General features: G+C 43.5%; 1 protein-coding gene across 1 annotated transcript in view; it reads right to left on the bottom strand.

Annotated features, from left to right (window-relative positions):
* epha6 (eph receptor A6) overlaps window positions 1-13272 on the bottom strand; it is a 354317-nt gene that overhangs the window by 42313 nt on the left and 298732 nt on the right. Inside the window, 1 exon segment of the mRNA XM_061918280.1 lies at window positions 12758-12866. Within this exon segment, the coding sequence (XP_061774264.1) occupies window positions 12758-12866 (109 nt within the window).

The following is a 13272-nucleotide window of genomic DNA, read 5'->3' as shown; positions in this document are numbered from 1 at the left end:
GGACACACTCATAATTTGCATAAGCACAAGCGCTCGACTCAAAAACAAGAACTTCATTTAAAGCACTTGGCCCACAGCGCTAATCAAATACAAGTCAGACCACTCCTCTTTTTTATTTATTTTTTTTTGCCTCACGCCGTGGTGGCGGAAAACAAGCATGAAGGAGGAAGAGAAAATAAGTGTACTCAAAGCAAGGTGCGTCTTTGAAGGGGATCTTTCCCCGTCCTCATGCGAGACAAGAACACATGTACAGAACAGACCAAAAGTTTCTCATTTTTAATGTTTTCTTCATTTTCATGACTATTTAAGTTAAAGTTAAAGTAGCAATGATTGTCACACACACGCGAGGTGTGGTGAAATTATTCCCTGCATTCGAGCTATCACCCTTGATCACCCCCTGGGAGGTGAGGGGAGCAGTGAGCAGCAGCAGTGGCCGCGCCCGGGACTCATTTTTGGTGATTCAACCCCCACTTCCAAGCCTTGATGCTGAGTGCCAAGCAGGGATGTGATGGCTCACATTTTTATAGTCTTTGGTATGACTCGGCTGGGGTTCGAACTCACAACCTACCCGTCTCAGGGCGGACACTCTGACCACTTAAGTCACTGAAGGCATCAAAACTATGACACCTGTGAAGTGAAAACCATTCCAGGTGACGACCTCTTGAAGCCCATGGAGAGAATGCCAAGAGTGTGCAAAGTAATCAGAGCAAAGGGTGGCTATTTTGAAGAAAGTAGAATATAAAACTTGTTTTCAGTTATTTCACCTTTTTTGTTTTGTTAAGTACATAACTTGTGTTCATTTATAGTTTCGATGTGACAATCTACAAAGTTAATAGTCATGAAAATAAAAAGATTGACTAAGGTGTCTTCAAACTTTTGGCCTGTACTGTATATGTTTTTCATGCATTCTAACTCGTAAATAATTGCTAGCAAAAGTCAGCTAACATTGGATCTAATGGAAATCGCTCTTTTCCACCTATGAAAGTAATCCATCCATCCATCCATTCTCCTCCGCTTATCTGAGGTCGGGTCGCGGGGGCAGCAGCCCAAGCAGAGAAGCCCAGACTTCCCTCTCTCCAACCACATGGGGATCCCGAGGCGTTCCCAGGTCAGCCGGGAGACATAGTCTTCCCAACGTGTCCTCGGTCTTCCTCGTGGCCTCCTACCGGTCGTACGTGCCCATAGTGGATCTAACATATTAGTGAGAGTCCAGTCCATAGTGGATCTAACATAATAGTGTGAGAGTCCAGTCCATAGTGGATCTAACTTCACAGTGAGAGTCCAGTCCATAGTGGATCTAACATAGTAGTGAGAGTCCAGTCCATGGCGGATCTAACATAATAGTGAGAGTCCAGTCAATATTGGATCTAACATAATAGTGAGAGTCCAGTCCATAGTGGATCTAACATAATAGTGTGAGAGTCCAGTCCATAGTGGATCTAACATGACAGTGAGAGTCCAGTCCATGGTGAATCTAACTTCACAGTGAGAGTCCAGTCCATAGTGGATCTAACATAGTAGTGAGAGTCCAGTCCATGGCGGATCTAACATAATAGTGAGAGTCCAGTCAATATTGGATCTAACATAATAGTGAGAGTCCAGTCCATAGTGGATCTAACATAATAGTGTGAGAGTCCAGTCCATAGTGGATCTAACATGACAGTGAGAGTCCAGTCCATGGTGAATCTAACATAATAGTGTGAGAGTCCAGTCCATAGTGGATCTAACATAATAGTGTGAGAGTCCAGTCCATAGTGGATCCAACATAATAGTGGGCGTCCAGTCCATAGTGGATCTAACATAATAGTGGGAGTCCAGTCCATAGTGGATCTAACATAATAGTGAGAGTCCAGTCCATAGTGGATCCAACATAATAGTGGGCGTCCAGTCCATAGTGGATCTAACATAATAGTGGGAGTCCAGTCCATAGTGGATCTAACATCATAGTGAGAGTCCAGTCCATAGTGGATCTAACATAATAGTGGGAGTCTAGTCCATAGTGGATCCAACATAATAGTGAGAGTCCAGTCCATAGTGGATCTAACATAGTAGTGAGAGTCCGGACCATAGTGGATCCAACATATTAGTGAGAGTCCAGTCCATAGTGGATCTAACATAATAATGTGAGAGTCCAGTCCATAGTTGATCTAACATAATAGTGTGAGAGTCCAGTCCATAGTGGTTCTAACATAATAGTGCCAATCCAGTCCATAGTGGATCTAACATAATAGTGTGAGAGTCCAGTCCATAGTGGATCTAACATAATAGTGTGAGAGTCCAGTCCATAGTGAATCTAACATAATAGAGATAGTGCAGTCCATAGTGGATCTAACATAATATTGTGAGAGTCTAGTCCATAGTGGATCTAACATAATATTGTGAGAGTCTAGTCCATAGTGGATCCAACATAATAGTGTCAGTCAAGTCCATAGTGGATCTAACATAATAGTGTGAGAGTCCAGTCCATAGTGGATCTAACATAATAGTGAGAGTCTAGTCCATAGTGGATCTAACATAATAGTGAGATTCCAGTCCATAAAACAATCACTTACTTTACAATTTCTGCTCTCACTGGGGTAAAGACTGATGGGATGTTTATATCTTCCCGTTTAGATAAAGAAGTAATCCTAATCCTCACAGGAGTTTAAAAAACAAGTGCCGCAATGAAGCTTGTCTTTCTCGCCATCTCCGGGTCTAGGTTGGAAGTTTCTGTGATCACTAAAAATAGTTTGTCTGCGTCAGCGCTTATAATAACAATACCGCTAATACTTGGTGTAGAGGTTGCCTTCTAGTGGGTTCTTTGGACCACCACACACTGCCAGGGGAACCCGTAATTCAGAGTATAACACTGTTTTATTTATCTCGACAGGCTTCTGCTTTCCAGCAAAATGACTTTTCCCTTGCGTCAGCTCATCAGCACCTCCAACTCTGACAACTTGTCTCATCCCGGCTGCTGCTAATAAAGGCGACAGGTGATTAGATAACGAGGCCCACCTGGGCCATCTACTCACTTTTCGCTATCTTAGAGGCCGGTCCTGGCCCGCAGGCCACCCCCTCCTCCACACTTGGTTAATATACAGGTCACAAGATGTAAATGGAGTATTGTTGGTGGCTTTCTTGGCTGCATTGTTAGCCACCTCGTACTTGCCATATGTTACGACTTAGAATGCGTATAAGAAAAGAAAAGCACACATGTTCTTGTCTTACGTAAGGATTGTGAATGATAGGTGAACGTGGAGGGCCCTTTTTTAAAAGGAGCACATTCCCATTTTAGGAAGCTTTTAGGGATGTGGGCCATAGTGCAGCCTCCTCTCACCTCCTACCTGCTGGGGACTCACATTCACAAGAGCCCTACGGAAGCTCTCGTGCTTCTCAGGCTGCTCAAGTGCATTAAAAACAGACTCAGAGTTCCTCCTACTCAGGGCAGGAGGGCGTCGTGTTGCCATGGAGTCTTTCACCGCTCAGTTTGTGTGTTAAACTCAGGAAAAACATAACACACGTTATTATGGAAATCAATCTAAATGTTTTGTAAAGTAGGTGGCGGTTTAGCCCGGTTGGTAGAGCGGCCGTGCCAGCAACTTGAGGGTTGCAGGTTCGATTCCCGCTTCCGCCATCCTAGTCACTGCCGTTGTGTCCTTGGGCAAGACACTTTACCCACCTGCTCCCAGTGCCACCCACACTGGTTTAAATGTGACTTAGATATTGGGTTTCACTATGTAAAAGCGCTTTGAGTCACTAGAGAAAAAGCGCTATATAAATATAATTCACTTGACTTCACATTTTGTAAACAAAGTTGTCAGGTTGTTTAAATGGTAAACAAAAAGAAAATACAATGATTTGCATCAACATATATTTAATTGAATAGACTGCAAAGACAAGAACGTTCACACTTTGTTGTTTTTTTGCAAATATTAGCTCATTTGGAATGTGATGCTTGCGACATGTTTTGGCACAAGTGGCAAAAAAGACTGAGAAAGTTGAGGGATGCTCGTCAGACACTTATTTGCAACATGCCACAGGTGTGTAGGCTAATCGGGTGCCATGATTGGGTATAAAAGCAGCTTCCATGAAATGCTCAGTCATTCACAAACAAGGACGGGGCGAGGGTCACCGATTTGTCAACAAATTGCCTCAGCAAATTGTTTAAGAACAACATTTCTCAACCAGCTATTGCAAGGAATTTAGGGATTTCACCATCCACACTTCGTAATATCATTAAAGGTTCAGAGAATCTGGAGAAATCACTGCATATATTACGTACCTTTGCTTCCTCAGGCGGTACTGCATCAAAAACCGACATGAGTGTGTAAATGATATCACCACATTGCCTCAGGAACACTTCAGAAAACCACTATCAGTAACTACAGTTGGTCGCTACATCTGTAAGTGCAAGTTAAAACTCTACTATGCAAAGCCAAAGCCATTTATCAACAACACCCACTGGGTGAGCTGAGCCAGAAGGCAAAGCTCTCGGTCATGAAATGTGGGTCATGACCGAAAGAGTAAGATCGCGGATACAAGCGGCCGAAATGAGTTTTCTCAGCAGGGTGGTTGGCATCTCCCTCAGAGATAGGGTGAGAAGTTCAGTCCCCCGAGAGACACTCGGAGTAGAGCCGCATCTCCTTCGCTTGGAAAGGAGACAGCTTAGGTCAGGGGTGCCCTTTACGTCGATGGCGAGCTACCAGTCGACCGCGGGGGGTGTGTCAGTCGATCTCCAGCCAGGCTTTTAAAAAAAATAGACCTAAAAATGAGTGATCATCAATCTTCACCAAGACGTCACTTAAATGACATTCACGGTACCGGAGGGTCTTGTGAGATGACGCTGGCTGCTGCAAGATCATTATTATGAAAATATGACCGAGAGGAAGGCGAGAAACACTTTTTATTTCAACAGACTCTCGCGCCGTACCTTCCGTCAAAACTCTAAAGGCCGGCTGCACATTTCCTATCTTCACAATAAAAGCCCTGCTTCATGCTGCCTGCGCTAACTAAATACAGAGTCTCGGAAAACTGGCGTGCACAAACGATCCCTCAGAAAGCTGGCGTGCACATCACTTGTGCACGCCAGCTTTCTGAGACTCTTATTTTGTTAGCGCAGGCAGCATGAAGCAGGGCTTTTATTGTGAAGATAGGAAATGTGCAGTCGGCCTTTAGAGTTTTGACGGAAGGGACGGGGCGAAAGTCTGTTGAAATAAAAAGTGTTTCTTGCCTTCCTCTCTGTCATTTTTTCATAATAATGAACTGGCAGCAGCCAGCGTCATCTCACAAGACCCTCGGGTGCCGTGAATGTCAATCAAGCAAGCTACGGAATTTGCCGCCAATGTTTTTCTTGTAAAGTGTATGGAAGCTGGATGAATTAGATGCCAAAAACCAACCACTTTCATGTGGTATTGTACAGAAAGGACAACTTTTTTTCTCCTCCATTTGAAAATGTGGGCGTTATCATCATTACTGTCTGATTCCAATCAATGCAAGTCATCAGAATCAGGTAATACACCAACTTATATTCTTGTCTTTGTGAAAGAAAGACATCTATATGTGTTACACATGCTTGTATTATCATTAAACACATTTAACTTGTTTACAAAAATGTCTCTTTCATAAATAAATAAATAGAAATGATATATATAAATGAGGTAGATCCCCTCGAGTTGGTCAATTGAAAAGTAGCTCGCCTGCAGAAAAAGTGTGGGCACCCCTGGCTTAGGTGGTTCGGGCATCTCGTGCGGATGCCTCACCAGCGTCTCCCTAGGAAGGTCCTCGTTGCACACTCCACTGGGAGGAGACCCGCAGCAGGCCAAGGACCAGATAGGGGGACTACATCTCCTCTCTGGCCTAGGAACGCTTCGGGATCCACCAGGAGGAAGTTGCTAATGTCGCTCTGGAGAGTGAAGTCTGGGGGTCTCTGCTGGAGCTCTTGTCCCCGCATCACTCATCTAAGATGGACTGATGCAAAGTGGAAAAGTGTTCTGTGGTCTCACGAGTCCACATTTCAGACTGTTTTTGGAAACTGTGGACGTGGTGTCCTCCGGAACAAAGCGAAAAAAAACCATTCGGACAGTTCTAGGCACAAAGTGTGATGGTATGGGGGTGTATTAGTGCCCAAGGCATGGGTAACTTACACATCTGTGAAGGCACCATTAATGCTGAAAGGTACATACAGCTTTTGGAGTAACATATGTTGTTATGGACGCCCCTGCTTATTTCTGCGAGACAATGCCAAGCCTTGTGTTACAACAGTGTGGCCTCATAGTAAAAGAGTGCGGGAACTAGACTGTAGTTTAGACCTGTCTCCCATTGAAATACCCCAGACTGTTGAACAACTTAAGCTGTACATCAAGCAAGAATGGGAAAGAAATTCCACCTGAAAAGCTTCAAAAATGTGTCTCCTCAGTTCCCAAACCTTTACTGAGTGTTGTTAAAAGGAAAGGCCGTGTAACACACTGGTAAAAATGCCCCTGTGACAACTTGTTTGCAATGTGTTGCTGCCATTAAATTTCAAGTTAATGTTTATTTTTTTAAATAGTTTCTCGGTGTGAACATGAAATATCTTGTCCTTGCAGTCTATTCAATTGAATATTGTCATGTCTATGTGATCATGTTTTGTTTTAGTCATGTTCTGTTTGGTTTTTGGCCACTCAGTTCCTGGTTTTGCACTTCCTGGTTTGTTTTGTCACCGTGACTACCCATTAGTTTTCTCCTGTCGTCGTGTCTCACACCTGTTTTCACTAATCACCGCGGTATTATTTAAGCCTGTCTGTTTCTGTTGTTCATTCTGGCAAGATCAGGCACCTTGTAATCCATGCCAATGATCCATGTCCCGTTCACAGTTCCATGCCAAGTAAGTTTTCTTTATTGTTCATAGTTCATGCCATTGTGCAAGTTTTGCTTCCTTAGTGCGCGCTTTTTGTTTGTTCCTGTCTTTTTAGTAGTTATAGTGTTCAAATAAGAGATGTACTTACATTCACGTCTTGCCCGCGCCAACTTTCCTTTGCCTTCTGGGAAAACAAACTCCATAGTCTTGACAAATATTAGTTGAAAAGGATATGCAAATCATTGTGTTGTCTTTTTATTTACCATTTAAACAACAATACTGGTTTTGGGTTTTGTACTTACTGTATATTACATAAAACATTGATGGAGGTGGAGTGCTTTATAGACCAAATAGTATCTCTCTTGTCAGCTGACTTTTGCTAGTGTTTATTTATGATTTAGATTGTACTAAAAAATAAAACTGTGTTCTTGTCCCACATCATTTTCAGTGACGGAACAGGAAGGTGCTAGGATCCCCTCTGCAGTGAGTGTTTGTATGAAACATTTACTTAGACGTGCTAACTTTAGAGTAAGGGTTCAAAGGTAAATGTTTCTCACTCAGAGAGATGAGAGCAAATAGGATAGCACAGGTTTTATTTTTGGATGGCAACATTACGTCAAGCAGTTGAAGATGGCCACCAAGTACCGGACTACTTTTAGATCCACTCAGCCCGTGAAGGGGGCGACTCGGTCCAGGCAGGACGTGCTTTGGCATCAAAGGCCATCAGCGTTTTGTGTCCTTTTACTGAAACTCGGGTTTTCATGGCGTCCACATGAGTGTTTATTTCCAGTACTCGGGGAGTTCTTTTTCCATCGACGACAGAAGCCCAGACAGAGCAGACTTGTAACAGGTAGAACGTGTCAGCTTTGAAGAGAAGCTCCAAAAGGTTTTGTAAGAACATCGCGAGTAACAAAGGCGACTGAGGATTAGATAACAGGGCCCACCTGGGCCATCTACTCACCTGTGTGCATGGATGTAGAGTTAACAGCTATTTTTATTTTTTTATTTTTATTTTTTTTTAACAATATCGCAAAGTGTGTCATCGTTTTATTAAAATGTCTGAAAAACCAGAGACAGCTTGCAGGTGCCACACAATGTGCGTAATTACCCTGGAAGTGAAGGTTATTTAAAAAAAAATGCCTGAATCATCAGATGACGTCTTTTTACAGCAGTAAAATTTGAGTGGGGTCAAAAGCGAGACGCTGCAATAAAATGATGTGTGACCGTCGGCAAACACTGTCCAGGATTCTTCTTAGCATTTATTTTAGGAGCTTCTGACTCAGGATGCCAACCCTTCACATTTCAATCGTACTTTTGTGTGTGTTAATAGTTTGGTAATTAAATTGTGTTTTTAATGTCACATTTAAAAATAAGTAGATTCCGATAACTGTGCTGTTTTGTTTTTGATATCATTTGAGTCTCATTTGCAATGCAGTTGCACTCCCAAGACTTTAGATGGCAGCACTGTGCAGGCCGTCTATGGCATGGTGTCTTTCCAGCAAGCTAAACGTGTTATGTTGCGCCCTACAAAGTGTTTGTACTGGACTACGCGACAGATGTTTGACTGTAACGTTCGGTTTAGATCAAGTTGTCGTTTGAAATCGCCACGTAAAATCGTAATACTGTAGTAGCCTGTCTATGGCAAATCTAGTCAAAATTAGCATCGAGCTAGCGCACTTTGGAAGATCACTATGGACTGGACTCTCACACTATTATGTTAGATCCACTATGGACTGGAGTCTCACTATTATGTTAGATCCGCTATGGACTGGACTCTCACTATTATGTTAGATCCACTATGGACTGGACTCTCACTATTATGTTAGATCCACTATGGACTGGACTCTCACTATTATGTTAGATCCACTATGGACTGGACTCTCACTATTATGTTAGATCCACTATGGACTGGACTCTCACTATTATGTTAGATCCATTATGGACTGGACTCTCACTATTATGTTAGATCCACTATGGACTGGACTCTCACTATTATGTTAGATCCACTATGGACTGGACTCTCACTATTATGTTAGATCCGCTATGGACTGGACTCTCACTATTATGTTAGATCCACTATGGACTGGAGTCTCACAATATTATGCTAGATCCACTATGGACTGGACTCTCACTATTATGTTAGATCCGCTATGGACTGGACTCTCACTATTATGTTAGATCCACTATGGACTGGAGTCTCACTATTATGTTAGATCCGCTATGGACTGGACTCTCACTATTATGTTAGATCCACTATGGACTGGACTCTCACTATTATGTTAGATCCACTATGGACTGGACTCTCACTATTATGTTAGATCCACTATGGACTGGACTCTCACTATTATGTTAGATCCACTATGGACTGGACTCTCACTATTATGTTAGATCCACTATGGACTGGACTCTCACTATTATGTTAGATCCACTATGGACTGGACTCTCACTATTATGTTAGATCCACTATGGACTGGACTCTCACTATTATGTTAGATCCGCTATGGACTGGACTCTCACTATTATGTTAGATCCACTATGGACTGGACTCTCACTATTATGTTAGATCCGCTATGGACTGGACTCTCACTATTATGTTAGATCCACTATGGACTGGACTCTCACTATTATGTTAGATCCGCTATGGACTGGACTCTCACTATTATGTTAGATCCACTATGGACTGGACTCTCACTATTATGTTAGATCCACTATGGACTGGACTCTCGCTATTATGTTAGATCCACTATGGACTGGACTCTCACTATTATGTTAGATCCACTATGGACTGGACTTTCACTATTATGTTAGATCCACTATGGACTGGACTCTCACTATTATGTTAGATCTACTATGGACTGGACTCTCACTATTATGTTAGATCCACTATGGACTGGACTCTAAATATTATGTTAGATCCACTATGGACTGGACTCTCACTATTATGTTAGATCCGCTATAGACTGGAGTCTCACACTATTATGCTAGATCCACTATGGACTGGACTCTCACTATTATGTTAGATCCACTATGGACTGGACTCTCGCTATTATGTTAGATCCACTATGGACTGGACTCTCACTATTATGTTAGATCCACTATGGACTGGACTCACAGTTGCACTCCCAAGACATTAGATGGCAGTACTGTCCAGACTATCTATGGTATCTTGTCTTTCCAGCAAGTTAAATGTGTTATGTTTTGCCCTACAAAGTGTTCGTACTGAACTACACGCCAGATGTTTGATTGTCGCATTCGGTTTAGTTCAAGTTATCGTTTGAAATCGCCACGTAAAATTGTATTACTGTAGTAGTCTCTCTATGGCAAATTTAGTAGAAATTAGCATCGAACTAGCACATGTTGGAAGAGTGGAGCCTTATTGTACGTTTGAGTAATTTTACCATTTGAGTCTCATTTGCAATACTACAACCACAATGCTTGACGGTAGGTGTGGTGTTCCTGGGATTAAAGCATGGTGGTGGTAGTATTATGCTCTGGGCCTGTTTTGTTGCCAATGGAACTGGTGCTTTAAATGGGACTATGAACAAGGAGGATTACCTCCAAATACTTCAGGACAAGCTAAAATCATCAGTCTGGAGGTTGGGTCTTGGGCGCAGTTGGGTGGTCCAACAGGACAATGACCCCAAACACACCTCAAAGGTGGTACAGGAATGGCTAAATCAGGCTATAAGGTTTTAGAATGGCCTTCCCAAAGTCCTGACTTAAACGTGGGGATGTCAGAATAATTGTATATAAGTTATCAGACAATTTGTTTTCCCATGAGTTCAGATTTCCCTGCGAGAAGAGACAAACTTTCTTTGATCTTATCGCGCAAAAGGCCTACCACTTGTAAACCTTCCACTGTGTGCGGTGGGATGCAACGGGAAGGTGTCGGTTTCTTTGACCTATCGGACAGCCACAGGAAGACCTTATCACGACCCAAAATCTACAAAGCATAGAGGGGGCAAACCTGACACCGATCCAAGCACCTTTTTTTCTTTGAACTGTTTACGACCCACCGCAGCAGCGGTTTTTGACCCCTCCCCTTAGAAGCAGCTGCAGCTATGTAATCAGAAAATGCCCGAATAAATGCTGAGGCGTGGAACTTGCTCCTCAGACTGTCTTCGGTCTTATCAAGCAAAAGGCCTACCACTTCTAAACCCTCTACTGTGTGCAATGGGATGGGACGCGGAGGTGTCGGTTTCTTTGATCTATCGGACAGCCACAGGAAGACCTTATCACGACCCAAAATCTACAAAGCAGAGAGGGGGCAAACCTTACACCGATCCAAGCACCTTTTTTTCTTTGAACTGTTTACGACCCAGCACAGCAGCGGTTTTTGACCCCTCCCCTTAGAAGCAGCTCCAGCTATGTAACCAGAAAATGCCCGAATAAATGCTGAGGCGTGGAACTGGCTTCTCAGGCTGTCTTTGATCTCATCAAGCAAAAGGCCTACCACTTCTAAACCCTCTACTGTGTGCAATGGGATGGGACGCGGAGGTGTCGGTTTCTTTGATTTATCGGACAGCCACAGGAAGACCTTATCGCGACCTGAAATCTACAAAGCAAATAGGGGGCAAACCTGACACCGCTCCAAGCACCTTTTTTCTTTGAACTGTTTACGACCCAGCGCAGCAGCGGTTTATGACCCCTCTCCCCTTAGAAGCAGCTGCAGCTATGTAATCAGAAAATTCCCGAATAAATGCTGAGGCGTGGAACTTGCTCCTCAGGCTGTCTTCAATCGTATCATGCAAAAGGCCCACCACTTGTAAACCCTCCACTGTGTGTGATGGGATGGGACGCGGAGGTGTCGGTTTCTTTGATTTATCGGACAGCCACAGGAAGACCTTATCGCGACCTGAAATCTACAAAGCAAATAGGGGGCAAACCTGACACCGCTCCAAGCACCTTTTTTCTTTGAACTGTTTACGACCCAGCGCAGCAGCGGTTTATGACCCCTCTCCCCTTAGAAGCAGCTGCAGCTATGTAATCAGAAAATTCCCGAATAAATGCTGAGGCGTGGAACTGGCTTCTCAGGCTGTCTTTGATCTCATCAAGCAAAAGGCCTACCACTTCTAAACCCTCTACTGTGTGCAATGGGATGGGACGCGGAGGTGTCGGTTTCTTTGATCTATCGGTTAGCCACAGGAAGACCTTATCATGCAGAGTGGGGGCAAACCCGACACCGCACCAAGCACCTTTGTTCTTTGAACTGTTTACGACCCAGCGCAGCAGTGGTTTATGGCCCCTCCCCTTAGAAGCAGCTGACGCTATGTAACCAGAAAATGCCCAAATAATCAAATCAAATCAACTTTATTTATAGAGCACATTTAAAATTTATCACAGGGGTAGCCAAACTTATGTGCAATGGGCAGGATAAAAGATAATACGAGAGCCGAGCAAACACAACACAACACAAACTGAACACGATAAAAAATAAATAAATCAAAAATAAAAACAAGTTCACAGCAGGTGTATTATGGGGCACCATTGCAGGATGGATATCACTCAGTGTTAAAAGCCATGGAATAAAAGTATGTTTTTAAGAGAGATTTAAAAACAGGAAGAGAGGAGGCTTGTCTAAGAAAAGAAGAGAGGGGGCAAACCTGACACCGATCCAAGCACCTTTTATTCTTTGAACTGTTTACAACAAAGCGCAGCAGCGGTTTATGACCCCTCCCCTTAGAAGCAGCTGTAGCTACGTAATCTGAAAATGCCCGAATAAATGTGGAGGCGTGGAACGGGTACTTAGAGCCTGGAGCGACATTGTACGAGGGTGTAAGGTGCAAATTGAATCCTGTCTCTGTTTGATTCCTTTGCTTCTTGTCTTTGTTTAATAGATAGTTCGGTGTTTGAACTCGACAGTGAACAATGCTGAAGAAACAAGACCACTAGCAGACAAACACTGTGCACAAATTGAGATCAGGTGCAGCGACGTGGTCTTACCTTCCAGTAATGAGGAGGAACAGGGTGAGGATGACCAGGAGGGTAAAACCGCCCACGGCTGCCGTGACGATGACCAAAACCTGACCTTGGTCAGAGGCCAGGTCCGACGCTGGAGGCGGTCCATTCCGGGTCGGAACAAGGATGCAGGGCCCAGGAAGACGTAGAGAAGGTAAGCAGGATGAATGAGGTGTGGAAATAATGATCGAGGTGAACAGAGGGACAAGAGAAGAGGAAAGTGTCAGCGAAAAATAGTTCATGGATTTTGTCCATCAGTGCGCCATAAATAGACCACCTAGTCTCACAGAGATGTCTGATTAGTTCTTAGTGGTGCAAAAGTCCTCCATAGTGGACATATTCCCAGTCCTGCTGGTGTAAGTCTGATGATTCATGGAGATTTACCTCATTTGATATTCATGATTTTGCCTGCCTTGTCATGTGACCAACGTGGGCCGGGATAATTAAAAGATGATTGGTATCGCCCGACTTATTTCCCGGGTATTTCATGCTTAATGAAT

Source organism: Nerophis ophidion, linkage group LG13 (genome assembly GCF_033978795.1).
Source record: "Nerophis ophidion isolate RoL-2023_Sa linkage group LG13, RoL_Noph_v1.0, whole genome shotgun sequence".
NCBI classification, from domain to species: Eukaryota; Metazoa; Chordata; class Actinopteri; order Syngnathiformes; family Syngnathidae; genus Nerophis; species Nerophis ophidion.
Note: the sequence above shows the minus strand (reverse complement) of the source record. Positions and strands in the feature narration are given on the sequence as shown.